This window comes from Pezoporus flaviventris, unplaced genomic scaffold (assembly GCF_033815535.1).
Source record: "Pezoporus flaviventris isolate CSIRO_AGI_PZ_B2104156 unplaced genomic scaffold, CSIRO_AGI_Pfla_v1 ptg000035l, whole genome shotgun sequence".
In the NCBI taxonomy this organism is placed as follows: domain Eukaryota; kingdom Metazoa; phylum Chordata; class Aves; order Psittaciformes; family Psittacidae; genus Pezoporus; species Pezoporus flaviventris.
The window spans coordinates 1,772,061-1,797,396 of NW_026892583.1; the positions used below are offsets into that span (position 1 = coordinate 1,772,061).

General features: G+C 41.1%; 1 protein-coding gene across 1 annotated transcript in view; it reads left to right on the top strand.

Annotated features, from left to right (window-relative positions):
* The window catches only part of EXT2 (exostosin glycosyltransferase 2), a 78,186-nt gene extending 52,850 nt beyond the window's left edge, over positions 1–25,336 (top strand). Inside the window, exons 9-13 of the mRNA XM_061462162.1 lie at positions 6,338–6,504; positions 13,597–13,740; positions 14,678–14,806; positions 16,009–16,091; positions 22,614–25,336. Of these exons, the coding sequence (XP_061318146.1) occupies positions 6,338–6,504; positions 13,597–13,740; positions 14,678–14,806; positions 16,009–16,091; positions 22,614–22,752 (662 nt within the window). The 3' untranslated portion in view covers positions 22,753–25,336. The remainder of the gene's footprint in view (positions 1–6,337; positions 6,505–13,596; positions 13,741–14,677; positions 14,807–16,008; positions 16,092–22,613) is intronic.

A 25,336-nucleotide genomic window follows, 5' to 3' on the forward strand; every position in this document is an offset into this window, starting at 1 on the left:
GCATATTTAGAGATGTTTTCTGCCAGGGTTTTTATTGATCTTTGTCTACCTTACACTACTTCTGGCAAGGGTTTTGCTTTTTACAGTTCCATGTGGGCTCCTCAGAAGTTGTGGGAAGTACATGAATTAGTACTCTGGTGCCAGGTTATCAGTAGTCATGAGCTATTGCTACCTGTTATTACTGAGGAAGTAAACCAGGAAAAGCATATTTGTATGAATAATCAAAATGCCATTGTTTTAGATAATAAGTGGATTTATTTTTTTTTTTATTTTAATTTGTCATATTGCTCCTAATACTGTCAAGCATTCAGTTCTTGCCATGGAGAGTGGAAACTGAATTGCCAGATCCTCCTCATTATCCTTACCTGCTGCTTCCAATTGCAGATGCAACAAGCCATCTGCATTCAAGTATCACTTCCTATTTTTGAACTTGATACTGCTTAGAATGGGTATCCCAAGAATATTGGGTAGCTCTGTACAGCAGCTGTATTGATTCTCACTTTCCCTAGGATGAATGTTGAAACTGGAGCCCCCAACACAAGAGGGGTGTGGAGATCTTGGAGCAAGTCCAGAGAAGGCCATGGAGCTGCTATGAGGGCTGGAGCAGCTCTGCTCTGGAGCCAGGCTGAGAGAGCTGGGCTGGGTCAGCCTGGAGAAGAGAAGGCTCCTGAAGGGGAGACCTTAGAGCAGCTCCAGTGCCTGAAGGGGCTGCAGGAAACCTGGAGAGGGGCTTTGGACAAGGGCCTGTAGGGACAGGCCAAGGGGAATGGCTTGAACCTGGCAGAGGGGAGACTGAGATGAGCTCTTAGGCAGAAGCTCTTCCCTGTGAGGGTGCTGAGGCGCTGGCACAGGGTGCCCAGAGAAGCTGTGGCTGCCCCATCCCTGGCAGTGTTCAAGGCCAGGTTGGACACAGGGGCTTGGAGCAAGCTGCTCTAGTGGAAGGTGTCCCTGCCCGTGGCAGGGGTTGGAACTGGATGAGCTTTAAGGTCCCTTCCAACCCAAACCAGTCTGGGATTCCATGATTATGAAATGGATGATTAATAATTACAGCAAGGAATTTCCTATATAAATGCACTTCTGTCTACTCACTAGGTAGATAATAATCCACCTGCTGTTAAAGGACCCCTTCAGATACTATGAGCTTCCCGGTTTCTCAGAAGCAAGGATGCAGAGAATGATACTATTTAACATGATGGTGCCATTTCTCTTTGAAAAGGCATAATACACTTCATAGAAATATTACTTTGAAAGGCCTTTTTTGATATGAGAGAGTATTCCTTTAGTTTATAATGCCTCTCTCTCATGATTGGCCTTCCTTCTCTTCCTTATGGCTTTCATGTAATTCACTGAACATTGTAACCAAGAAATCCATATTTAGAGGATGGGTGTTTTTTTCTGCTCTTCTATATATGAGTGGTTTAAATGGGAGTATAATTATGAGACTTCTTCGATCCTGCTGTTTGTGGAAATCATCTTGAATCATGCTTGGAAAATTTGCTGTGAGATATGGACTTGCCCCACTTCCTGGTGGGATTGTGGGTTGGCCAGATACACAGCCATGTATATTGTTGTTAAGAGATTGTAAGCCCATTGGAAGTGAAAGCTGCATTTGGCAAAGCTGGGCAACACTGCTGATTTTGTGTTTAGAAGACCACATGCTGTTTTCTGTGGGCAGCTCCTGCAATCAGTGCCAAGAATGCCCTTGAGTCTTGTTGCCAAAGAACAAGTGTAAGTGTTATTCAAACACTCTTCTCTCATAATTATTTCAGTACGATGTGCAATTGGAGGTGCCTGTCATTCTCTTTAGACTCTGCGTGTACGTAGACTTTTATACACTCCGTTTTCATATTTTACCTCTGTAATCTGCATCATGGAATGTCCTCACTGGTTTTGAGAGAAGTGAGGGTAATTCCCAGGGCAAACAAGCATTTTACTTTTGCATCATAGAATCATAGACTGGGTTCAGTTGGAAGGGACCTTAAAGATCATCTAGTTCCAACCCCTATGGGCAGAGACACCGCTAGATGAGGTTGCTCCAAGCTCCATCCAACCTGGCCTTGCTTAAAGGCCAAACCTATCCAACCTATGCTTAAAGCTTCTCATCCCATCTTTATGACTTCATCTGCCTTCTTGTCTGGGCTTCCTTTATCTTTGTAATTCTTTGTTAAATGATGGGGTACCCACGTAGTGTAAAAATAAAGCATAAGCTTTTTCTTTGATTATAATAAATTCTACTGAACTAAGACTTTATCCTGTATAAGTTTTGCTAGTGCTGAGGTTTCTCATTGCTTCCAAGCAGTATCTGAAAAGAGCATGAGTATCTATGAGAACATGGTCTTATAGAAGTGGCAGACGCTGTGTCTGACTTCTTTTTAAGCCACATTCCTGCTATGTGTGGAAGTGTATCCACTCTTCTTTTATGTTCTTTTAAAGTAAGTGCAGACAGTTTTAACCTTCCCCATGGATTATAAAACTTTGCCTTCTGAAGTAGCTGTTGTCTGTTTTGTTTTATTGACAACATATTTCTTTTGGAGTTCCTGCTTCAAGGCTAATTTTGAACACTTGGATCTCTGAGTGGAACCTGCTTTGTGATAGTCAGTTTTGCCCAGGCTACCACAGTGGTTACCCAGTGGTGTTGTGACATGCCATGGCATTTTCCTTGCCCATGGCAGGAAGCTCGGTACTAGATGATCTTTAAGGTCCCTTCTAACCCAAACCATTCCATGATTCTATGCTTTTATGACATCTCCCATGGGCTTTCATCTCTGTAGGTGCAGCAACTTTCAGTATCAGGTCAGCCTCTAAGCATGCTGCATGTAGTCTTATGCTTTCATTTCGCATGCTGCAGAGTAACTGGTACCCTAATGTCTTATTCAGAGTTTCTCCAAACTGATGGTATTTTACCATTTACCATAAATTACTTCATTATCTTAAGTGCAAATTCAGAAACTCTGGATCATGTTTCTCAGTAACATACCTCTTTTTGAGAGCTGGTCATTTTGAGAGACCTTCCAAGCCCTTAGTAAATCACGTGGATTTAACAGGATTTGCTGACATCTGAGACGCATGCTGATGAGAATTAGATTACATCTTCATTTTTCATACACTTTTCATTACCTTTTCTTCTGTTACCACATTTTTATGCAAGTGGCATGTCTGTTAGTGAGCTATCAAACAGTGGATTTTCCAGAGAGCTTGAACTTTAAAGTGTCCATGCTTGCTTGCTTTTCCAAATCACTGTTTTTCAATCCTAGTGACTTTTCAGCGCATTCTTGAACTGAAATAAGATCTTTGTCGCAATTTGGTTCTCTTCTTTTTATGTGTAGCAGATCTGTTAACCTGTATAAAATTGTAAACTTTGTTGATGCTTGTAAATACAAATTTACAAATGCAGGCATAGCTTTGGCAATTTTGAATGCTACCAAAACCCTTATGACATTGTTTTGGGCATCTAGCCAGCTGCTTAGAATTACTTGATACCAATACTGGGGTTATAACTGGATAATTATAGGCTATTAGCCAAAGGTCTTTATGTAGCTTGGAAGTGTTAAACAGTCTACATTATGAGGCCATGATACGTCTTTGTGAGGTACCCGTAACTGTCTTGTAACTATGAATACTTGCATGTTGTATGGTAAACCAGTGAGAAAGCAGTGAGTTGACTTGGAAGTAATTTGCAGTATGTGGTTGTAGACATCCAGCGTTACTGCCTCCTGAGATTAGGATGAGTAGTAAGATGAAAACTTTGGAATTCTACTGGAATCACTGTTTCAGGTTATGGTTCAAGCAGGGGATTTCAAAGACCTTACAATGCTGAGAATAAAATGAGTTCATTGCACTCTAACTGGAATCCACAGCTCTTCAACAATAGTCTTGTGGCCCCAAGGCTCTTGCAGTGTCTCTCCAGCTGCTGGCTGACTGTAACTTCCATTGGAGCACATCAGTAACGTGATTGAATCCTTCCAGCTGTATTCAATATCACACGCCACTCAAGTGTGCGTTAGTGTTTGAGTTGATGCCACTTGCCTCCTTCTAGAAGGAAAAGAGCTAGGTAAAAGTGGACAGGAACCTGCATACATGTTAAATACAGGCTGTAGTCTACAGGACCAGCCAGATAAAGATAGATTTTACAGTCATTTTCTCAGTCTCACAGGAAAGAACTCAGGGTAGGAAACTGAATACAAATTTGACCAATAGCTATCACTCTGTATTTCTTCTCCTTCCTTTTGGCCACCCATGCATGCCAATCCATCTTTCTAAACTTCAGCTCCAAGAAAAACTGACTTTTGAAGATTCTTTCTGTGGTTTGGAAGAACTGCTTTGTTTTCTCAGTAAAGCAGTATTTGGACTCTGGGGTCCCTAAGCAGTGTGCAGTTCTGTGTTTCATTTGAGTGTTGTGAGAGCTGTTAAATCTGAGAGACTCAGTGGCAATGAGGATGTGGATGCTCATTCCTGGGAGCGAGTTTAACTTGTACGTGTTGGAATGAAGCAGCAGCTCTTCTTTGGTAGTAGCTCCCTCGTGCAACAGATTGACAGTGGAAAGAGGATAAAGCCTTCTTGGAAGCAGACCTGATTCTCAGTTATCATGGGATTGGAAGTCTGTGTATAATTGTGTTGCTTTGTAACCTGTTTGGTTTTGGGGTTGTCTGTCATCCAACATTTCTTTGGATCCTTTGGCTGAGAACACTTCCAGAATTTGATTATATATTGTTATTGACAAACTAAACCCATTTTCTCAGGTTAGGGCTTCTCTTTCCTCAGCCCTTACAGTGGCTTTTTTCATTGACACCAATTTTACCTTCCTCTTTTCATTCTGAAAAAAACACAACCATGAATCGTATTTCCTTGTGCTATCTTCTGAATTTCTGTATTCACTTCCAATGTCCTAAGAGTTTACATTCAAGCTTCCTATTCTCATCCTGGTGACAGTCAACAGTCTCGCTATCTATAGAGTTTGAGGCAAAAGGGCAGTCAGATTATCTGGGTTGACCTGTAAGTTTTGAGTCACCACATCCCAGAATCATTTAGGTTGGAAAACACCTTTAAGACCATCTTTTCCTTTCAATCCAGTGACTACTAACTTGAGTGCATCTTCTATTTTAATACCCCGTCTTGTTGAAAGCCAAGATGTACAAAATCAGCTGCTGTCCTTGGTAACTTCTTCCAGAGGTTAACCACTGTTACTGTTAAAAATGCCTTCCTTATTTATACTTTGAATTTGCCTGGCTTTAGATTCCAGTCATTGTTTTTTGTTATGTCTTTCTCCAGTTAGTTGAACATATGTGGCATTTTTCATCCTGTGTAGGTACTTGTACATGTTAATAAAATCTTCTTTCTGTGCCTTCTTTTAGTAAGCTAAACAGATTGATCTCCAAGTTCCACTGTAAGGCATTTTCTCCTGCCCTCAAATAACTTATGTGGGTCTTTCCTGCACCATTTCCAGTGTTTTAACATGCTTGGAAAAATACAAACACCAGAATCAAACAGTATTTTAGTATCTATGTGGCTATGTCTGCATACAGGGAAAACTGCCCTTCCCTCTCCCCCCCATTTCTTACTGCTTACCATCTACATATGCAAAAAATGCCTTAATCCATTTTGCCCCAGAGAACTAATTTCCACTCCGACCCCTGAATCCTTTTCAGGAGGGAAAAAGTCACCTTGGTCCTAGTGTTCAACTGTGTTGAGTTGTGTCAGTCTGTCTTTTTGTTCACCTAAACAGTTGCAGCTCTCTCAGCCTTTCCTCACAGGAGAGATGCTCCGATACCTTCATCATCTTCGTGGCTCTTTGCTGAATTCTCTCCAGTATGTCCACGTCTCTTACACCAAGGAGCCCACAACTGGACTTCAGGGGTGGCCTCACCAGTGCTGAGTAGAGGGAAAGGATCACCTCCCTCAAGATGTATCCTTATACATGTTTTCATTTGACTCAGAGAACAACTCATGGATTCTCTGAGTTGTTGCTTTGTAGTTAATAAAATCTGTAGTTAATAAAAAGTGTAGTATAATAAAACTTATTTTTCTCAGCACTTGATACAATTAACATTCCTCTTCAAATTGTTTGTGATTGTAGGCTTGCAGCTAGTGATTGTGTACTACTGCTTCAGGGCTTTAGAGCAACCTGCTCTAGTGGAAGGTGTCCCTGCCCATGGCAGGGGGGTTGAACTGGATGAGCTTTAAACTCCCTTCCAACGCAAACCATTCTCGTAGAATTGGCCATTAAGAAGCTTTTGTTTAAGATGTGAAGAAATAAAGAGTAAAGGGAAGCTAAGACAGATGTGAAGACTTGTTCAGGAGTATACTATTGCCTTTTATTTCTGTTCATTTTTCTCTCTAGAATCTCTCTGGCCAAAGATTCGTGTTCCTTTGAAAGTCGTTCGGACAGCAGAAAACAAGCTCAGTAACCGCTTCTTCCCCTATGATGAGATTGAAACAGAGGCAGTGTTGGCTATTGATGATGATATCATTATGCTAACCTCAGATGAACTCCAGTTTGGCTATGAGGTAAGAGAACCTTTTTTATGCCTCTTCTTAGGCTGTCCTCTTCAACATTGCATGTGTGTATAAGGTGGAGGAACCACTGCAGAGTCTGCTGATTCATATTGTTGCCTTTCTCTTTACTGTAACGGTTCAATGCTGACTGAAATATTCCTGCAGATAGTCATTGGTTTATGGAAAAAATGGCCAGCTAACAGAAAATTTTCAGTAACTGGCACAATAATGCCAAGAGACTCCAGAAAATGTTGTGTAATTGCTGTAATGGGAACAGTCTGGAAGCTGAATTGCATTCTTCTTAACAGTTTCAAAGAGTTTTCAGACAAATCACAAGTGCTGTCCAAGTTAATGCGTCCTGATGGACATGACAAGTTTCAGAGATTAAGTGTTGGGAACAGAGGAGGCCCTTGAGGACATGCCGAAGTAAGGTGGAGTACAGTGAAGGGAGGAACTGAAGAATGTCAAGGAGGGGACGCATGTATCATATGCTTGAAATGGCAAAGCTTCAACAGCTGCTGTTGTAATGAGGGTATCCACAAAAAGAAAGTTTGTCCAAATCAGTAACCATGGCAGTAAGAAGAGGTTGACAGTCTTCGTGTCTTCATTGGCATTTGTTTGTTAAAAAGTATGCTTACTTAAAAGCAACACTCTTGTTTGCCTTCCAAAGCTTTGCTTTGAATGACTTAATTTTTGTCTTCATTTGTATTTGAGTTTATGGCACAGTTCATAATTTGACCTGATTGTTACATGTGTGTATTTAAGACAAACATGCTGTATTTGTACATAAATCAGAATCGTTAGGAAATGTAATGTTACATTTTAAGAAAGGTTTGAATTATTCAGTCACTCCTGTACCTGCAATATCAAAAGTAAAACAGCACTGGGCTTCATACATGAGAGCCAGAACACACAATTATTACCTAAATAGAGTGAAATAATGAAAACCACTTTTCTAAAGGGCAGGGAGCAAACTAAATGTGATAGTTGTCTCATTTTTAACTATCTTAACTGCAGTTGTTAACACAAGAAGATGTTTTTTTTTAAGAGATGTTGGAAGTATTTCTTTAATGTGATTACATATGTGGTAAAATACGGCTCTTTCTCCCTCTCAAGTGAAAGAGACTGTTAGCGAGTAACGAGCTTTGGCCTCCAGAAATGACTTGTGGTAATGTAGATGTGCTGATGTAACAACAAAGATGTTAAGTAGTGGAGACAGAGTTTTAATCTACCATGTGTGTCTCCAGAAAGGAAATAATTTCTGTGCCAGGTTAAGAGTAACAGGTTAGAACATGAAGTATGAAAGATGAAATGAAGAGAAGACAACTGAAGGAAGAGGGTTTTGGCGACATACACCTTCTCACTACTTTGTTGTCTGCACTGAATGTTTTAAGCACTGCACTGCAACAGCAAAGCAATGAAGTGTTGGCAGTTCTGCAGGCTGACTTATTTTTGCCTGTGTTGATGCTCATAACTACTAGTTTTCAGGGTGAAGTGATGGGATGAAAGATAACAAAGCCATAACGTGCCTGCCGTGTAAATCCTGGCTCCAGTTGCAGTTTGATTTTGATTTTCATCGAGCTGTCTCCAAGTAAATAAAAATAAGTTCTCTAGAAACCTAAGTGACTGTGTTAAGTAATTCCAAATGAATCTCTGCTACTGGCAAAGTAGGCATGAAGGGCTTCAAAGCAGAGATTCAAACTGCAGCTGAGCTTCAGCTGTGTCAGCCAGAAGTCGTGAGAAATAGAAGGTGGTACTCATGTGTCTGAAGCGTTAATTTAAGCATCCTCAGTGGAGAATGTTTGTGACTTCATATCTGTTGGGTCTGGTTGTGCTAAGGCAGGAAAGGGTTATCCTCATGGAAAAAGAAAAGGCAAAGAGAAGGTGATGTGAATTCCCCTGTAGTCAGTGTGATTAGGTGGCAGTTGGGACTTGCAACTCTTCATCCCCGAGTCTAGCTGCTGGACTGTGCTGCCTAATTTATTGGCCTTCCGTGGACCATATGCATTGTTGTAGGGACTATGTGAAGAGCAGTCCTTATATTCAGTGTGTGAATGTAACTGTTGGGACACAAGATTGTTTAATCTGGCAGGCTGAAGGCTATTGCTTTTGCAGGGCTTTTTTGCATTTTATTATAAATCCTATTACTTCTCGATTCTGGGAGTTGAACTTAACTGCACAGCCACATTGATGGAAAATTGAAATGCTTTATAGAGCAGATAGCTGAGTTTGAATCCTTCTATTTTGAGATTGCTTTTTATTTTTCCCCTGTAAATGAAATGAAATGCCTAAATACAGCAGAGTATTTTATAAATACAGCAGAGTATTTCATAAATACACATTTTTCCTCATATGGAGGGTGGGTGATGTAGTTCCTACTCTCTGGCACAGAACTCGGGGGCTGAAGATTGATCTTTCCTGTCCCTGAGTGTCTGTGACTTGCTTGACAGGCCTGAGCTGGCTCCCAGATGTTTAAATTGTCCTCAGCCTGTGATAATTTATTTATCTGTTTATGTGTGTTACCAGAAAAGTATCTCTCTTGGTCTTGACTCATTTGCAGGGGAATCCAGAGGGAACAGTAGCAGCATATAATGTTACTAGAAAGTTTTCCTTGAAAAGTATGTCTGCTTCTGCTTTGGGCATAAGGAGGGCCGGAAACGTGACATTCAGTAATTTTCTTTTCTCCTCCTGACATCCTTGAGACTTTACATTTAAACATGTGGCAAAACCCCCTCTGTCACAGACTTGTCTGAATGTATAGAGCAAGGCTAAAAAAACCCAGGAAACTTTGATCTCTGTGCACTTTCAGCCATAAAAAATTATAGTAACACTCAAAGTGTCAGGCATTTTTTACTTGTTAAAAGTGAACTATTACGGTGCAGTGATTTATGGCATCGCATAAATCTATTGGAGCAAGCAGAAAAGTAGTCCGTGTGTGCTGCTGTACGAAGGTAGCAGAAGAATACTTACGACAGTCTTGAGTTTGGAAAAAGCATTTCTGTTAAGTTACGTGGTGAAATCACAGGCATGACTTGGGGCACTGGTGGAAAAAGCTTTTGGGGCTAAACAGCTTCTTCTCCACATACTGATCTTTGTGTCCACAGAGGGAGTATCAGAGAGATGCAAGAAAAGCAGCAAGTATTTCGATTACCATAATTTAAACAAATGAAAACAGAACTATTGGCTTCTCCTCAAGTGTTTGGTGTCTGAAGGTGAGACTGAAAGCAAGCGTTGTAGTGTTCCCACCTCTGCATATCAACTGGCTTTGGGGCAGATGGCTTTGTGTTCTTGTCACCCGGAAAAGTGGGGATAACAGTTTCCAAGTCCGAAGTTCATAAAGATTTCTTATGTACTTATGCAGCACTTTGTCCTTACAGAGTATTTTCATTGCAGCAGGAATAGAAACAGTCTAAATTGGGATTATTGCTCTAAGTCCCTGTTTTTTTGTTCACAAAAAATATTGTTTGGTGCATTGGTAAGTTTGTGTTTTATCATTGGAAGCTTTTTGCCTTCTGCTGGTAGATGATCCTAGTCTGTCCCAGAGCTATTTTTCAGTGTTTCATGTCTCTGGCATTCTTTAAAACCAGTCAACTCTCTTGATGAATTACATGTTTCAATAGGCTAAAATCATCCTAAAGCTTGAATGCCTTCTTTAGAAGAATTCTTCCATACCCATTCTGACTGTTAAAAGTAGATTTTTCAGCATTCCTTTGTAGGAAGAATAATACAACTCTGTTTCCAAAACACTTATTGATGGTTAAGTGCTGGCTGCTTTCAAAGCTCTTTTTGGAATTGATGTTATTTTACAAATTGAGTGCATGTGAAGCATCATTTATCTTTTAATGGGCTTTGTGTTGCCATATAACTTTGGGTTTTAGCAATAGCACAAGCTGTCCCTTTGAGGACCAGGGTAGACCTAAGAGTGGATGTGGCTCTGGCAGAAGAGAAGGAATACTGATTGGTTGGGATTTCTTTCATTCGTAGAGGGTAATCAGTGATTCATGCTTACAACGTTGTCATTGGAAATGCTTATCATTTTTCATTGGAATTTTTCTTTTTTTTTTTCATATTTTTCATTGGAATATTTTTGTTTCATTATTTTCACTGGAAATGCTGATTACAACTAGAATTTCTTACAATTTAATAAAATAATTAGCCATTTCCAGTTGCATGTGACTTCATATAGTCTAATACATTTAATGCATAAATGTTGGAGTTTATTCTGGAAAAGAAAATGCTTCTCTGTTGTTCTGGCTACATGGAGAATGAGTTGTGGCAGCTGTCCTGATGGCATAGAGAAACAACATGGAATGGTTGAGGCTAGGAGGCAGAAAGAACTGTGGAGGAATGAGACTTTATGTGACTTGGGGAACTTGACTTGGAAACACAATTGCTATTGTTTTCTCTTAGTATCTCTTACAAGACTTTTAGTAAAGCTACCAAGTCAGAAAATCTCTTTGACTTTTCATCTGGGAGATGCTTCATCCAAAAATACTGATGTTCAGGGTTCTGTAGCAAAGTCACTGTAGTGGTGTCTGCAAAGAAGCATGCCTCCTCTTCGCTTGGCAGTATGTTTTTCTTTGGATGTGTCCCTTACCAGTATTAAATCAGGCTATTCTCCTTTAGTCTGAGAACATTAATAAGATCACTGGCTAAAATGGAATGTATTCCTAACAGACTAATAAATTAGAGGCAACCCTCAAACCAGAAAATGGACCCTGGTACAAAATAAAGGATAGTATAAGAGTCATTGTCAGTATTTTCATTCTGAAAGCTTCCTTATGAGCAGTAGCTGTATATATTAATTTTGGCACAAAACCTGCGTATGGATTTGGGCAGTGAGCTGGATGCAGCTATTTGGGGTCTTTCCAGGAGCTACCATTGAATGAGCTAGTGATGAACATTATGAAAAAGCCAAGCTTTTCCACCGACTCCGATAGCACTTTCAAAGGAATCTTTGTTTAAAGCAACCAAGTTATTTTTTAGATGCATCAAACTCACAGTTTTCAGAGGCCAGTATCAGGGTAGGGTTGGGTTTTACAAAGAGATGTTTGAGTAACATGCATTATAGCTTTTATTTTATGTATTTGGACTCCTGAAGATGACAGCAAGGACAAAAACTAGAAGGGGTATGAATCTGTGCTGCTGTGTTGTGAAGGCACTGAAGTCCTTTGGGAAGCAGTAGCTGAGTTTAATCTTTCTTTCAGCTGCCTTTAAGAGCATGCCATTCCCTCTACAAGCATTCACAGCCCAGTGCACTGCAGATTTGTCGTGTTCTGTCAAATCCTTTCTTGAACTGCCGCAGTAGCTTATGTGGTGGTACCTTCTGACAGCTGGAGATGAGCATTTTAATAGTCAGGTTTCAAAATAGCTAAAATTAAATCATTAATTTTTGTGTCCTGGAGAGCAAGGAATAAAATTTGGGAAGAGGGATTGGTCATCCCTTTGGTTTTGTGTTCTTTATTCATGTTTTTGACATGTGAAATGGGTATTTCAAGACCTCAGTGGCTTGCCTGCCAAAAATCTGTGCTTTTAATTAGCTGATAGCACCAACTTGTAACAATGTCCTATGAATTCTCTTCCTTGAGTTCCAAATCATCCCCGCTTTCAAAACCCCTCTGTGTTAGAGGTTGTCCTGTCTAAATACACTCCCACTTCTTGGGCCCTAGAACTGTCTAGAAAGATTGATTTCTGGATAAAGTGCAAGTCAGGGAGTCAGAAGATCTGGTTCCCATTCTTTGTTTCCTGTATGATTTTTGGCAGGTTTCCTCATCTGCACGTTTGAAATAATAACTGCTCTCATCATGGGATTCTGAAGCTATATTAACTGACAGCAATAGAATGTGTTGAGATGTCTAGATGAAAAGGTATATAGTAATGCAAAAATCACAGAAATATGGATACAGGAGCAGGAATTTAAAGCTGATTGTTTTATCATATTTACTTTGATAAAATACTTGCATGGAGTCCTTGGAGTCCAGGCCTTCCAACTGAAACTTACTGACACATAGAAAGTGCCCCAAGTGAACTGCTGACAAGGCAAGGTTTGTAGGATGGTGGACTTCTAGCTAACACTTTCTATAGTGCACATTCAACCGTAGGGTTCCCTTGCCTTTATATACAGAGAAAAGAGGTTTCCTAGTGAAGCGATCATTGGGGATGTGTGAGGTATTTTGTTGTTGATTTTGCATACACTATGAAATTTGGGGCTGTATATGTTTATTTATACACTAGCAATCTAAGCCAGAAACTCTGTGACCTAACACTGAGTATCAGAGAGTCAAGGCTTGTATTCTTCCAACAACCCTAGCAGTTATTTGGATTAAAGGACAGATTTGGAGCAATTTGTCTGCAAATAACACAGATAAAGACTTTGTTAGTGATCAGCAAAAAGACAAACTGTGCATTCAGCAAGCAAATAGTGTTCAGACCCTTCTAAATAATTATAATCCTTTCTCCCTTTTTTCCCAACACAGAAATTGTCCATTATTTAATGTGGCCAGCAGTGTGGAGAACTGAGGTTGCGTTAATGATGCCCTTCTCCTTGTTCTTGTCTACCGTGTTTGATCCTGTAGTCAGCTACAAAATAATGTATGGAGTGACAAGGATGGTATCTTGATTGTATCCAGCTGTCTGGAACAAGTCAAGGGCAAAGAGGCCTTGCATGTAGCAGTAGATCCATCCAAGCACCCACTAAAGAATACCAGAAATATTAAAATGTAAGCCTGTTCTAAGCCTGTTCTTATCAAAGGAAGCATGCTGGTTAGATCCAAAGCCAGCTGTGAAAGTAGTTAGGTTATAGCCACATCTACTGAAGTTAACATCAAAAGTTCCATTTTAATCATGCTTGGGTTTTGTTAGTGTTAAAATCTTTTTGAACAGTTGGTTGTATTTCTTCACAAGGGAGTTAGTATTGCTTTTGTGGCCTTTTGCTCTGGTGTATGACTTCCCTGAGTTGTAGGTTCTTTCCAAAGCAAGCTTGGCCTTTGTCATACTGCTTCCAGGCACCTTTCTATTCCAAGAATTAGGACTTAGAAGAATTGAAAGTGATCCTTGCACCACTGTGCAGATGTGTTGCAGCGTGTCGCATCTCTTTCTCTTCAGGTTTGGCGTGAGTTCCCTGACAGGTTGGTTGGTTATCCAGGCCGCCTGCACCTTTGGGACCATGAGATGAACAAATGGAAATATGAATCAGAATGGACCAATGAAGTCTCAATGGTGCTCACTGGGGCAGCGTTTTATCACAAGGTAATGTACAACTTGTAGTATACTAATGTACAACATGAACCTTTTATAAAGAGCTGTATGTGTTTCTGTCGTTATTCTGTGTTTTGTGGTGCTGTGAATATGTTTTAGAATAGTTAGGATTGGAAAGGACCTTAAGATCATCCAGTTCCAACCCCCCTGCCATGGGCAGGGGCACCTCACACTAAACCATATCACCCAAGGCCTCGTTCAGCCTTGTCTTGAACACTGCCAGGGATGGAGCATTCACAACCTCCCTGGCAACCTATTCCAGTGCCTCAGCACCCTTACAGGAAAGAACTTCTTCCTTATATCCAATCTAAACTTCCCCTGTTTAAGTTTTAACCCATTACCCCTTGTCCTATCACTGTAATCCCTAATGAAGAGTCCCTCCCCAGCATCCCTATAGGCCCCCTTTAGATACTGGAAGGCTGCTCTGAGGTCTCCACGCAGCCTTCTCTTCTCCAGGCTGAACAGCCCCAACTTTCTCAGCCTATCTTCATACGTTGTTCTACAACATTCAAGAGTGCCAGTTGCAAACTAACCCTAAATCTCTTGCAACTGCAGTGAAAACAACTGATTTGTCTCTGCCTATAGAATAAAACCATTACCTTCATGACCTTCCAGGAGAACTCTTGCCAGTTTGCATGAGCTGTAACTGCACAGTAAATTCTGCAGTGAATGTAGCTTTGGAGCTAGCAGTTCAAGAAAAGAAAACAGATTGTAAAGAAATTTGTATAGTGGTTAGGAACTAAGCACCCAAAAATGATTTTGTATCTGCTAAAGTAGTCCTTGCCTGAAGGCATTATCACAGTTCGCCCATAATCCATCCTTACCTGCCTGCTGTTCAGTAACTGAACTATTTAGTCTTACAGTTACTGCATCTGTATTTAACTGCATCTGTATTTAAAATTGTCTTCTCTCTCCCTCTATCTTACAGTATTTCAACTATCTGTACACCTATAAAATGCCTGGGGACATCAAGAACTGGGTGGATGCTCATATGAACTGTGAAGATATTGCCATGAATTTTCTAGTGGCAAATGTCACTGGAAAATCAGTTATTAAGGTGGGGCATTCCTGCAGTTTAGCTTTACAAAGTCTCAAAACATGATGTATATACTCATATAAATGTATTTAGTAGACTTCAGTATATTACTTAACCTTATTTTTTCTCTCATTAACCCCTGGTTTGGTGTCTTGTTCTTACATGGTAGAAAAGCCCTTTTGGTAAAACTTTGATGCTAAAGAACAAAGAATTGTTGTTTTACCAGTTGTTTCTGGTGGTTATTTTAGCCATCTAGATGAGGTCTGAAGAAGGTGATTTAAATGATAGCTATGTATATGTGTGTGTGTATGCATATATGTATGCACACACCCACATATATATATTTTAACTATTTGGGATCACTAGCAGAAAGAAATTGCCAACTGTCCGCAGCTCTCTTTGTCATGACCTGGCAACAGCTGATTTATAGGAATGTTAATTGCAAGAATGTTAATTGCAAGATCAGCTTTAAATGAACTTTTTATCCCTGAATTAATTTCCTGACATGTTTCGACACGTTTTCAGGTCTGGACATTCACTCTGTACATTCATTTCCAAGTGTGTCAAGTTGGAATGAGATTTAGAGGCCACCAGGCATTACTTCAATTAGCAGGGTCCATTTTCTCCTCTGTCCATCATCATTTACTGGGGCTGGTGGCTGTGTTTCCTAGAAAAGCCTTTAGAAGATAAAGTGTGTGTTTTTGCTGAGAAAGGTTTTGAGCTATATGAGGGCACAGCAGAGTAATTTGGCACCTCTGTGCGATTCGGAGAGTCTTGCAGGGTTTGCCAGTCAGCTCTAACTGGAGTGAGCAAAAGAGAGTCTGTTGGATTAACGTTACGGTGAAGTATGGGAAGCTATATTTCATCGCTGTTATGGCTGCAAGAACAAATGGTGTTTATACAGGGACCTTGGCAGTGAGAAAACAGTCATTAAACAGGAATTAAGGAGCTTGTCATCGCCACTTCTTTTCAGTTACAGAAGGAAAAAAATCCTCCGAGCCGCTTTTATTGGGCCCCTGTGAATTTTGCAGTCAGCCGGGCCAGATGGAGCTGAATGGAGGAATGGAGTGGCTTTTTTCTTCCCTTTTTTTTAACCTCCCTCCTTTTTGAGCCAGCTCAGCTTACACTGCAGGCATGTTCAGAGGTATTGCACTGCTCTCTGAGCAAGGAGATTAATGTCCCTTCTGTTGCTATTTGATGATATCTGGCGTGCCTTTCTGCAGGTGACCCCACGGAAGAAGTTCAAATGTCCAGAATGCACAGCAATTGATGGGTTATCACTGGACCAGACACACATGGTGGAAAGGTGAGTGACCACCCTTTATTCCCCTTGATTGCCTCGTTCTGATTCCTTAGACTTTTATCCTGTGTCTCATTAAATTAGGATCGAAACCACTCACTGATTGTATTGCTGTAAATTGCTCATTTTGAAAGAATGTCGCATGGATATGATCAGCAAAAGTCATTCCTACAATGGATGATGTGACACCGAGAAGTGGACTACTACAAGAAAAGACTTTAGAAGGGCACAATTTCTGGCAGCTTTGCTGTAAAGTGTATAGGGCACATAAATGAAATTCACTACTTTCAGTAATACCACATTTGTGTTTTTCTATGGCACATCAACTGTAATGAGTATGAGATCTGTTTTCTTTTTGAACCAGGCTAGCTTACCAAAGAGAAACAAAAGTATAAGTTATTCATAATGTTATTTGCATTGATGTTTGTACATTGTCTTTCCTATAGAGATTGTGAAGCACTTTGCTTCCTCCTGTGAAGGGCATTTGCCTCTCTATTGCATGTCACATTTTTTGACAATCCCAGCATTATCATATTTCTGTGAGAACTTAGTTTTGAAATTAAGTTTATATTTGCAAGGCAGTGAGTGTTGAGAGAGAATACTGGAAGTTGATAAGAATTGCATTCTCTGCTTTGCAGTAAAATGGCTTACCAGCCTTGACCAAGACACTAACCTTCCCTCTGCCTTGGCTTCTGAATGTGTAGAATAAGGGAAAGTCCTTTCACTTTTACAAAGCTGTTCAACACCCGTGTTTGAAAAGAACTATGTCATAGAATAGTTTGGGTTGGAAGGGGCCTTAAAGCTCATCTAGTTCCAACCCTCCTGCCATGCTAGTTATTAGGTGAAACTAACCTGGGATCTGGAATTGACAAATGCATTTCACCTCAGGCTTCTTGTGTGTTTGCAATCTCTCCTGCAAACTTTGGGAAGAATAGTTTGCAGCCTTAGGATTGATGGGGTAGGTAAGCAGGGGTAGCCATAGTGCTGGAAAAGAGCACCTGGAGAGGGGACAGAATAAAAAATACCTGACCTGCATTTAAAATAGGCCATTTCAGATTTGTACTGAGACACATAAGATGGATATCTTACCCATTACCGATTCAATAGTGAAGCTTTTTCGGTCCTTCTCTGCAGCACTCAGCAAATTTAAAGTGTTCTATCCATTTACTGGTCTTTAGTGATGTAAATCATATTTATGGATTGTAATACATGCAGTGAACTAATGCAGAACTGATTAGTAGGTTGGGGCTTATTTACAAGGAGAGTACATACATGTGTCTGATGTGTAAACACACAAGATACAACACGTATAAACACATATGTAGTTTGGCTGATTGATTATTAACCAAACATCATGCCAGATATTGAAGAGCATAACCATGAAGGTTAGTGATGAAGTATTTAGATTGGATGTATAATAAGTAATTAAAAAAGGAGTATGGCAGTCAGAAGTAAAACATGCATCGTTAAGATGGTGGAAAATACTCTGCAGAAAACCTCTTAAAGGAAGGAGTTGGAAGCTTTGTAGATCTTAAATGTGAGCTGAAGGGGAAGCACAAGAGGTTGTCCTGCGCTAGCAGTTCTGCACTGGCTTTACAGGATGCACTACCTGAAGCCAGATGAGCTTTCCTGTGATCGTACTAGTAGCATTACAACAGCATGTAGGAATTTTGATCATAAACTAGGTTCTCATTAAGATAAAACCTATGAAAACAGAAGATGGAAAAATGCTTTTTGCTCCTCAGTGCATTATGATGCAGGGTAAAGGTCATGTTTCCATGTCTATAGCAATTCTTGTATCCTCAGAGTGAAGTATCATTGACTGTTTATTGAGAACATGTTGAAACTGTTGCTTTGCTTCTCTGTAGTTCCCAACAGTCGAGATACCTGGGTTGTGGGACATGTTAGATTGACTGCAAATCCACATATTTTTATTTGCCCAGCCAAAGGAGTACATGCTGGGGTAGAGTCTGAGTGCAAGAGAAAATGTGGGGGGATGCACAGTTTGCATGTATTCATTCAGGCTTCATTTTGAAGATCATTAATATACTGAAACAAGATACACCCAATACCTTCTCACCCTGTGTTGTTACTACCTACATATATCTGCAATACAAAGGAGTTAATTGAAAATCTGAAAGGGTTTCTTACTTTGAATCTTCAAAGCTAGTTATTAATTTTAAGTGGGTAATGAATGATAGTAATTCTAGAGCAGTAAGGCTCTTATGGCATCAGGGAATCCCTGTCATATTATCAAAGAATAACTTTGTACAGATAACTTTACAGTCTTGGGTAAGAAGAACAATACCTAGGGTATCAGGCAAAGAGCCATTATCAGCTCTACTTACAGCCTCCCAAAGTGCCTGACTCCTTGTTCTTTAGCGTTCACAAATAACAAAGCAGGTGGTCTGAGCTGATTACTTACCTGGATATTCAGGGATGAACCTGCTGTTTGTGGAACAAGTATTTTAGTGGGGTTGCCGTGGGCATGCACAACATTTAGTGTTACCTTTCTGGTTCAGAAATAACAGAGAGATGCCCAGCAGCTGCCTGATGATTGTTGTGTGAGTGTGAGATGTTTGAGAAGTCATTTGTAGAGGTCTGTCCAGGAGAGATATGTAATTAACCAGTTCTGTTGGGCCTTTTGACACTTCCAGCAGAGACAAAGATAGATGGCACAGTTGAACTCTTATCTTCAGTATTAAGAGAGGGCTTTTAGACCAGTACTGAAGTATGTTTACAACAACTCAAGGGAAAGCCAACACTGCTGTTCTTCCTGCTGTGTAATTTCACTGATACAAATAAAAGACTTCAGTCCCCAGGGTTATCAAGCTCCATCATTAAAATACATTAACCAAAGAAAGCTTTGAACCAAGAATCTCCTTCTTGCCCTGGGTTAGCCTTTACATCAGGTCACAGATGAAGCTGTAGGAAGATCTCATAATCCCTGTATTTACAGGTGCTGTTTAGCAACAAGTTTTCTGCCTTTAGCATCTTTGCATCTGGCTCTCAAAAAAGAGAAACTCTGTAAAATGCAGCCTAGAGGGCAACTGCCTGTACAGTAAATACAACAAAGGGCTGAGCTGCTTCTGCAGGCACATTAACAGCAGCGTCTTCTTTAGGACATGTGTTTATTAGAGTCAAAATAGGAAGCTGTTCCCTTATGAAGCAAATGGACCAGGTAACAGCTGGCCAAAGGCTGCAGGTGCACAGTTACCCTGCCAAAAAAATCTTTAGGTTATAAGGGAGAGGAAGCTGATGAAGAGAGGCCTTACCAGACATGAAGTTCACCCAGTCTGCCTTGGGCAAGAGGGCTCTTGAGTAACTCACACAGTCTTAATTCCTCATTGAGCACAACTGCATGGTGTCAGCAAAGCAAGTTAAAAACCCAGATAATTCTTGGAAGGAAGCATGCCTCTTAGTATGAATTTGCAAGGCGATTGACACAGCCAAGAAAAACACCTTCCCTCCGTATGAAGATGGCATGTTACATTCTCTTGGATATCTAGCTTTGAATGTTTAATGTTCTAGATACCCTTTCTGGTTTCTAGAGTCATAGAATAGTTTGGGTTGGAAGGGACCTTAAAGCTCATCCAGCTCCAACCCCTGCCACGGGCAGGGACACCTTCCGCTAGAGCAGCTTGCTCCAAGCCCCTGTGTCCAGCCTGGCCTTGAACTCTATCAGGGATGGGGCAACCACAGCTTCTCTGGGCACCCTGTGCCAGCGCCTCAGGACCCTCACAGGGAAGAGTTTCTTCTTTATATGCAACTTTAAGTGTCCCCTGTTAAAGTTTAAAGCCATTACCCCATGTTCTGTCACTACAGTCCTTGATGAAGGACTTATATTGTCCAAAAGTGGCAATGGTTTTGGAATTCAAGTGATTTAGTTAAGTGCAGGAGATGAAATTTTTGGAAGGAAGCACTTTTCCTTCAAAAACATTTTGTGGCTTGTGCATGACATTTCTTTCACCTAAAAAAGCCTGTTTCTGATCTTTGAATTTGGTATTTCCTGAGAACTAACTTTTCTAATTCAGCCAGAGTGGTTAGAACATACTGGGTTTTCCATTTCTCGTTTAACAATGAAGTGGTTTCTTGGTGGTTAGAGATGCACTGTACTGGTCTTATATGGTCTTGCCACTAATGGTCTGCTGGAATGGTCTTGCCACCAGAATAAGTTTGGCTATATCACAGCATCATAGAATAGTTTGGGTTGGAAGGGACCTTCAAAGGTCATCTAGTCCAGCCATTGTAGAAGGATTCCATCTCGATACTTTCTCCTAAGACCTCATCTTTGATGTGGGAGTACAACCTTTGGAGGGAAGAGGTCACTTTTGTCTCCATTATCCATTTAGTCCTGTCTTTTGCTTAGTTCCGGTTGTGACAATGGCTGGTCTGATGTGGCCATCTGCCTACCAGGCAGCAGGCTGAGATAACTAATTCATTTCACACTGGCCACCAAGCAGCTGTTACATTACAATGTCTTTCAGTCATTACTGTCAGAGGCAGGATTTGACCCAGTAGACTGGAAGTATTCTTGTATTCCAGAGACCAGTGAGGGCCAGCAGCTGTGCAAACTCCTCACATGAGCATCACTCAGTGCATCTACCTCCTTGCTGTGAAGTCTCTGGTTTTCCTGCCACAAGACTTCTCCAATGCACACACCTTGGGTTACAGTTAGCCACGTTTCTCAGAAGTAACAGATCCTTTGGAAGTGTGGCCTTACCTGAAAATCAGATGTGTTTAAGTTATCTCACTTGGGCGACAGACTGGTGTTCCAGGAGGAAACACGCAGTTCCTGGTGTCCATATTTCTGCAACCTTTCTGTGCCTATGGCCCAAAGCTCACCCTCCTCATGGTTCATCTTGTTATTGAAGAGACTGAACTTGGGTCTCTTCACTTAAGTCCTGACTGATGGCTCCTTTGCTGTTCCAGATCTGTGCTACCTGGGAGCAAATAGTGCTTGAGCCAGATCCAAAGGTTGCTTTCCACTGCACTGAGTTTTCTCTTACACTCTGAATTCCTTGCTTGTTTCCAAAGGTTTGAATCTGGAGGTAGGAAGAAGTATGAGGGGATGAGAACACAGCAGGAAGTGAAATATCTGCATTTACCTGTATATAAATATTTTATTCAAGTGTCACCCCATATGAATTAGTTTTCTGCCACTTTTCTCAAGCCATAAAATGGTCTGAAAATATGCCCATTGTAGCTTAAAACAGCCACGTAGTGATGCAGCACATTAACAACCTGGACTTTGTGCTTTCCAGTCATTTAGTTAAGGAGGGAGCCATGGGATGGCTCAGAGGCTGAGGAATTGATTTTGAAAGCCAGTCTTGCTGTCCCATCTACTTCAAAAGAGTATTTGGGGCAGTGCTGAGCAGTCCCCATCACAGAGCTGTCACACTCAGTTGCTGTGATTGACCGGGTCTGTTGAGGAAAATTATCCTGGAGCCACAGTGACCCCCTCACCCTTCGAAGGGGTCGGGAGAGGGTGCAGTGGTTGGAGAGCAGGGGACCTGCTCTGGGACTGCCTGCAGCACGTCAGCCTCTGTATCTGAGTCAGAATGCTCATTCACTTTGTGTTTTCGCTTTTGAATGGCAAAAGAAATGTGACCTGTTTTCTTGTCTCAGTCTGATATTATGTCTTAGGGACTGTTGTCATGGTTCTTGGTGTCTCAGGTTCTTAAAAGCTGGTTTATCAAGTACACAGCTGGTGTTAGCTGAGCTGCAGGGGGGGTGAGACAAGCTTTTCCCTGCCTTGCTTCCGCAGGTAGGGAAATCCTTTCAGTGAAAGAGTTAAAGGAGCAATGTAAGGTTACACATCTGTGTGCTTGATTTTTGAAGCACATAGCTGTTCCCTTCCGCAGCATTACTGACACCTGAGGTTATTAAAACTGAAAGAGTCATCAGCGGTCCCATCTTTTTTCTGCTTATGTGCCTTAACTGCTCAGGATCTTTGTATTTAGACAAGGAAGATAAACTGATTGCTTTCATTTTAGAGATTTAATTCAGCTTCACTTTTAAGTTACAGTGCAGTCAGTGCTGACCATACACGTTTATTTCTGTGGGAAAAGATAGAACTTCTGAAGAAGCCTGAAAAACCCCAGACTTTTACTTCGAACTCCATTTTCACAAAGGCTTGGCTTTTGCAAAACCCTTGTTATGAGCCAACCTGACCCAACAGTGGCCCTTTAAGAGACATGTTGGCAGTTAATCTGTTCTGGTTTACAGCATGTACATTGCTCTAAGAATGACTGGAATTTTAGGGGGAGGGAGAAGGGAAGCTTTGACCTCCATGTGCACATGTGCTGCTGCCAGCATCCCCTTGCTCGTCTCTGTGATTAAATGGATAAATCAAAGAACACCAGTTCTCTCTGCAGTGGGGTCCTCTTTTTTAGTTACTAGTAGCCAGCATGACTGAAATACTTCCAAGCACAAGAGGGAAGGTTTCTCCCCGTTATGTTGGTGTGGGAGCTGATAGCCAGCCCAGTTGTTGGGGTTCTTAATGACGCTGCTTTTCCCTTTCACCAGGTCTGAATGCATCAATAAGTTTGCCTCTGTCTTTGGGACCATGCCTCTCAAAGTGGTGGAGCACCGTGCTGACCCCGTCCTGTACAAAGATGACTTTCCCGAGAAACTGAAGAGCTTTCCCAATATTGGCAGCTTGTAAAGGCAGCTGTGAGACAACCCTGACTGATGAAAACGACAGCTGAAAAGGTGCTAAAAAGGAATGAAAAGGAATATGTGGCCCTGAAGAATCGCTAGAGAGTGGGTTACATCTGAGGGAGATGGGAATGCATGTTGCATTCTGGTATGTTGTCTTCCTTTTACACTGCACAAAGGTGTAATGGAAAGCTGAAAAACTGCTTCTCTTTTGGTCACAGAGGATTGAATCTGTTCATGGGCCCTCCAGAAATGCCCCCCATGCACTTTTCTCCAAAGGAGACTTTATGCATCTGGAAGAATAAACCAGAATCTCACCCTCTGACTGGCATGACTGACCTCTCCTGTCAAATGTCCTGCAGCTCTCTGGGTTGTAGCATCCACCCAAAGCAACTGTCTGCAGTGTATAGCTGCTCTCTTTTCAGAGGAGCTTATTGCCTGTGTGGTTGGTGAGCCTCTGTCTTTTGAGCTTAATTGTTGGCTTAAGCAACTGTGTAACAATCATTTTCTTCTGCATAGTGAGACAAGCATTTATCTTTTTACAACATCAGCAACAAAAAGGCGTGCGTTGTCACATGCCTTAAAGGGCAAAGCATTTTGTGTTTCCAAAATGATGGTGGTGCAGATTGAGACATGCAGCAGCTGGGTGGATGGTCTCCTTCAGAGCAGAGACCTGCAGGAAGAGAACCCCAGTTGCTGCACCTCTTCTTCTCAGGTTTTCTGTTACATCCATGCAAGAGACTCTGACTCCTTGTCAAAACTGGTTGTGTTACAATGGAAAAAATATGTGTCTTTCAGTCTTACTGTGTTTTCTGTTTTCATTATCAAAGCAGTGGCCAGGTCACAGTTTTATGTCACAGCCATAGGTAAGAACAGTTATAAAGTATGTTTCTTCTCATCTGAATCCTCTTCAGCAAGCATGTGTTGTAGTATTGATTTGTAAAACCCTTAAACTTACAAAATTTCTCAGTTACAGCTTCCATGTGGAGGGATGTGTGTATGTACAAGACACTATTAATGCACACTTACAAATTCCCTTGAATTACCATTCAGTCTTCTGCTTGTAGTTTAAGGAGCAGCAGGCTCCCACTGAAACATGCAGCACTGGAATTGTTTCTCAGTGCTGAAATGAACCTGAATTAGAAAACTGAATGCAACAAAACGAGAAGTAAAATTTCCTTTAGTGTTAATTTTGCCTTTTAGTGTTAAAGAGGATCCCAAGTTGGGGTGAGAAAAGGATCTCTTTTCCATCACCACTGATAAAATGTTTGTTACCAGATACGGGTGATTTCACTGTCTCTTGAAACCTCCATTACTGCCAGCTACAGAGACAATCCTACTTGATGGGCTGTTTTTCTGTTTCACTGCAAGCAACCTTATTCCTCAGATTTTGCCAAACCCCAAACAATAGGACAAGTGTTAGGCATCACGGTTCACCCCCTCTCCTAAGCTGGATACGCAGCAATGACAGAAACCAAATGAAAGTCAGGCTAGAAACAGGAAACATCTGCTCCTATTTGTCTCACCCCCACTAAGACTTATCTTATTGCCCAATGCAGTGGATGTGCTGTGAATGAAAATCATATTGGAACAATAGCTCTGAGGGGATGCTTCACTTCATAACTCCCCTGGGATGTGCCTGTAAACTGTATCGTCTGATTCTCTGGGAACATTTAATTACTAGTAAATGTTTTTCCCTGCAGTCTTTGTTTCGTTCCTAAGTTGCTGTGGGAGGGGGCATTGGGAAGCTAGGATAGCTGTTGCAGTGATAACAACTGCTGTCTGCACAGTGGGTGTCACAAGAGAGAAGGAGGTTTGTCGCTTGCTGTTTCTCTTTTACAGCCTCTCAGGTTCATTGACATGAACTTTCTTTCTGGATCTTCCCACTGATTTATGTCGTGGTGCTTGAGCATCAGGAGGTACCAGCATATTTCCCTTGAGTAGTTTGCTTTGAAAGGGTCATTGTGACAATGCAGTAGTCACTTCAGTTTTGGCTGCTCTTTTGGGGCTGATCTCAGCTTGGCAGGCCAAAGCAGTTTAACTGAGTTACAACATCTTCCTTACACAGAGCAGTGAAGCTGCTGTGATTTCCTGATTCTTTCTCAGTGAGGCAGTTTTGCACAGTGTTAAAAGGCACACGGAGGCTTTGAAATGTTTGGTGGAATATTATTAAGTGGGCACAGCCTAATCAGCCCTCCTAAACTGATTTACAGTCTCAGGTCAGTAGAAAAGCAACAGGCCCTTGTGCCTGCATCCCAAAGCATCCACAAAATGTCCAGTGACCTAACATCATGTACTATCCTTTGGCATTTTGCAGTTGCATCTCATTTAGATGGTAATTTGTCTCTTTTGTGCCATGGAGAAAACGGGCAATTAACTGTAAAAAATCCAGTGGAAAATGGTCTGCTTTCCCCCTATGTTTGTAATTGTGATGTTCCTGATGGAAAATGTGAAGGTAAGATGTACCTGTATGTCTGATTTCAAATGGGTTTATTGTCAATCTTTAAATTAAGATCATTTTTAACTTTTCATTGTATATATACTATAAAAAAAAGGGTTAATATTGGTATATTAAAAAGTAAATCCATGGA